Source organism: Saccostrea cucullata, unplaced genomic scaffold (genome assembly GCF_032062105.1).
Source record: "Saccostrea cucullata isolate Sc308-1 unplaced genomic scaffold, CSIRO_AGI_Scuc_v1 ctg11959, whole genome shotgun sequence".
Classification (NCBI taxonomy): domain Eukaryota; kingdom Metazoa; phylum Mollusca; class Bivalvia; order Ostreida; family Ostreidae; genus Saccostrea; species Saccostrea cuccullata.
The window spans coordinates 8982-13321 of NW_026922404.1; the positions used below are offsets into that span (position 1 = coordinate 8982).

General features: G+C 31.7%; 1 protein-coding gene across 1 annotated transcript; it reads right to left on the minus strand.

Annotated features, from left to right (window-relative positions):
- Positions 1-1659: 1659 nt before the first annotated feature.
- Positions 1660-2802, minus strand: LOC134261736 (uncharacterized). Its single transcript, XM_062744142.1, has 4 exons — positions 2720-2802; positions 2455-2611; positions 1958-2082; positions 1660-1726 (listed from the first exon to the last, which is right to left on the minus strand). The coding sequence occupies exons 1-4, from the start codon at positions 2786-2788 to the stop codon at positions 1703-1705; spliced, it is 375 nt and encodes a 124-aa protein (XP_062600126.1). The 5' UTR covers positions 2789-2802; the 3' UTR covers positions 1660-1702.
- Between the last annotated feature and the right edge of the window lie 1538 nt (positions 2803-4340).

The window sequence follows — 4340 nt, forward strand, 5'->3', positions numbered from 1 at the left end:
TTGCTAAGGATGTGATATTGACGTCACAAAAGCCGTATCAGCCCTGCAGGGCTGAAGTGGATTTGCGGGGCTGATATAGTTATCAGCCTTGCAAATCCATATCAGCCCTGCTGGGCTGATACGGCTATTGTGACGTCAGCCATATCGCATATGCAAAAAACCTGTATTTATTACTAAGTGTGTAATAAAATATAGATATCATATGACATTTAACTTGACTTTCTCTCATTATTGAATCTTTAATGAATTTATAACAGTTTATATGACCACTTTTCATCACATAGTTTCATCGTGAGAAGCTGGGAAACAAGGGCTATTCGAAACACTGCATTATAAATGAATGGTAAAGAATCAGTAAACTAGAGTGAAAATAAAAGCTTCATTAACGCTGCCGTATAATCCCAAAGAAAATATTCACTGAAATTTGTGACATTTACAGCAACCAATGCCTGTTAAAAAAAAGAGGGCTGTTTTATAGACAAATGAGCAGGTGGATTTCAGTGATAAAAAATTACATAATGCGCATAAAAAATGGGTCCCGTCCTTACAAACAGGAATTATAACAACTTAAGCACTGTTTGCCAAATTTCAAAAATTAATATTTGATGATGTATGATTGACTTTAAGACATATAGCAAATTCGATAGACATCATATCTGGAGTAGTTTACACTGTTTTCAAGAAACGTTTGACGGTAAAAAAAAAGCTTGATACTCAAAGGTCACCATATATTTTGAAAAATAACTGATAACAGCTGCGTGTACGAATGTTTTAACAATTATTCTAAAATATCAGTAATTGCAGTAATCCACGTCTGTCTGATATTCAAACAGATAATGGAACATGAATCTATTGTTTAAAACCCTCAAAACAAAATTTACCTTAAGATGTACTTGATAAAAACAGCGAAGGTCTAACAAGAGCAAAGATATGCAAGAGCACGGAGACAGATTAATATGCAATTTTCTTAAGTATTAGTTGTATTGTTGTTCAAATTCGGGGAGACAGTTTAATTTCTGGAGGAATCTAGAAAGCAATTTCTTTTGCAAAAAATTGAAAGGTTTTTTAGAAGAAGGACCTAGAATCAGGAATCCATTACATTAATTTCTTCATGACAGCGTCCAAACCCGCACGCCCTGAAGAGTAAAGGGGTTTTCTGGATAAACAGAAAGTTAATGTTTTTTCACATTAAAAATATTGCCAGATCTTTGACTTTTGACTTGTTTCTATTTTCAAACTGGAAAAAACACCTTTCAAAAGGAAGAAACAAGAACTGGAAATCATTGGATCTGCCATTTTCCAGTAAACTAAGGGTCATACCCAAAAAACAATCAGAAATTGGATAAACAATGTTACGGACATGTGTTTTAATCAAAAGAGATAATAAGTAAAATCATGAAGACTAAATCATTGAAAAGCGTCTTTGCTTCTATCCGAGGACCTTATTTATTGAACAGCCCTCGTATTGCATAAAAATCAGCGAAGGTTGACAATAGGAAAGTTGAATTCATTTAAATTATCATGAATTATCGCTATAAAATGACTTAATGTAAAGACTTATTAAATGATGACTTCACTTCACATACTGTATCAAATGGTGTTTTCATGCCTCTACGTACTCTAAAAAAGTAAAAGAAGAGGTAGAAATTCAAGTGTATTTTTGATAATTTATAAAGCATAGATTTGCTTTCTTCTACGTCCCTTAACGCACCCGTCTTACTCCACCCTAAATTTAAATTAAAAGTTGTAAAAGAAACTTCATTTAATTGGGCAAACAAATGTATTATATTCTATCAGCAAATTTAGATGATATGGATAAATATGAGCTGAAAAGAATGAGAACTATAGTACAGCATTTCTAATTCTTTAATTCTTAATAAATTAGATAATGCATATTTTTCAAAATAATTTTTTTTTCTAAAAGCAATATAAAAGGGTAAATAAATTGTATCATTACCGATGATGTGATATTTCTACTCCAACTCCAAAAACCTCCCATACGTTTGCACGGTTTCAACATCGACGCTTCTTTCAATTTTTGTAGACTTGCCACAAACTCAGATACTTCTATCTGGCCATCATCTACAGATTCAATAAAAACAAGAATGAATAATATGAAGAAATAGAGTAGAAAATATAAGTGCATGTTACTGTCTTTGTGTCAAGTTTATGTTGACTCTAGTATCTGAAGTGAAAGTCTATCAATCTCATTGCATGAGATATAAAGATAACTGACAGTAATCAAGCTGAAAAGTTCATTAAAATATTATAAAGGAGAACAAAGCAAACACAAACTTTACAGAAATTCAGAAGAGGAATCATTGTGCAACAAATCTTAATTGTAGTTCTTTCGAACATTCTGTATTTTAAAAAAAATAATTATTTATATTCATCTGTTTGAACTGTTGAAGAAGTGGCATACATCCACCATAGAATTAAAATAATTTCAAGTACCATTTCCATCCATGATGTGGAAAACGTTCTCGCTTTGGAAAGCGTGGTAACCCTGGTCGATGGAGTACTGCAGAAACTCACTTTTTAGGATACTCCCATCATGATTTCTATCATAAATGGTAAAATCACAAGCATATTCCTTTGTAGATTCTGTAGTCTAAAAATGAATTTGAAAATTTGGCCCTTAATTATAATTAATATAATAATTTTCAGAGGAAAATGATGGAGTCAAAATAGTCAAAGGTTGAAGTTTAATTTAGGTTACCAAAACATGTGTATTTTCTGCCATCCATGTATATAATCCAAAGATAACTAATATCCACAAAGTCTTCATCTTCCCGCAAATGAGCTAGAAATAAATATAAACAGACAGAGCTAAGGTTATATATTGGGTACAATTGAAAAAATGTTTTTTAAAAAGTTCTCTGAGGATTTTTTTTCCCCAATTTCTTTCTCTTTATATTGACATTTAATTATTTCTATAAAAGTTTATTCCATTCATAAGTTGAATCCACTAAACTAACTGAATTTGAAATAAAAGACCACTCAGAATCTGCTACAATTTTTTTCATATTTGGATATATTACTGAATATAAGTGCCAATATTCAACTAAAACTGAAATATCTAGCGAGCGAGATAAGTTGAGTGTACTCAGTGTTACTATAATAAATTCGTTGTATTTAGTACTTAAACGTATTTGATACCCAAGCGTTTACGCTGTGTACGACAGTTTTAAAACATAACCGATAGGCAGGCCTATGCAGGCTACTGAAAAATAAATTCATGCTACAGAGATCTCAAAAATCATCTTTCAAATTAAAAGGAAAGCTGTTAAAAAATTACAACTGATATACCTCACTTTAACATTCGTAGCAAAAACATGAACGAGGTTTACGTATATAACTCTGCATCAAATCCTAACTTGACTGATATCCCTTTTAACAATTGTTTGAACATTGATTTTACGTTCGGAATACTCCGGTCACCTAATAAATAGATGTTTCCATCTAGACATGCGAGGTATTATAACCGGTGTTTATAAGAATATATAATTTATTTCTTGTGCATAAATATTATTTATTAAGCGAATTGATATTAACCATTGTTCGTTATCATCGCCATTTTCATTCGATGAGACATTTCAAAGAACAATTTTCAAATCGATAGCTACGGTTGAAGTGAAATACCCAGAATGAAAACTGCTGGTTTTATTACACATTTCATAAGTTCTATGGTCGATAAAATGACATTGTCAGCAAATACATTCTATCATTTAAGTCAAATGCTGACTGACGTTTTAATACCAATTGTTAGTTCATTATGTACACATCGAATTATCAACGGATTTTTCCGTTACTACCCGATCATGATAAGGAGCACACGGCGGGTGTGACCGGTCTGCAGGAAATGCTCACTCCTCCATGGCACCTGATCCCACCTCTGATGTTTTAGAGGTCCTTGTTTGCTCTGCGCCCTAATTGTATTGTTTTATTGGACTTTTGATCTTAAATACTGTTCGTTATCTCATATATTCTATGCATTTCGATAGAAGAAAAATAATACGTACCCTTATTCAGTTTGTTAGAAATGGACAAAGAGGGTTTATATAATGACCAAATTGATTAATAATTAATTTCAATCATAAACGTTTGATTTCGAGTGATACAAATGCTGCAGTTGTCATTGATAAAAAGCTCTAGAAGGGAAACATATGCAAACTTAAGAGTAAAAATAGTGATTTTTTTTAGCATTAGCGGAAACATTAAGTGGATTTGAAGAATGATTAAAATGTATTTCAGTCATGTTGATTAATGAAATAAAGAGAACATTTCCCCTAGTTAAAATCATGTTAAACTTATATATATGGTTAAATTAAAATAGAACT

Coding starts and splice junctions, on each gene's coding strand:
- LOC134261736 (XM_062744142.1), bottom strand. CDS start 2,788: ATGAAGACTTTGTGGATATTAGTTATCTTTGGATTATATACATGGATG. Junction 2,612..2,719: donor CAGAAAATACACATGTTTTG/GTAACCTAAATT, acceptor ATTCATTTTTAG/ACTACAGAATCTACAAAGGA. Junction 2,083..2,454: donor CCACATCATGGATGGAAATG/GTACTTGAAATT, acceptor TTGAATCTGTAG/ATGATGGCCAGATAGAAGTA.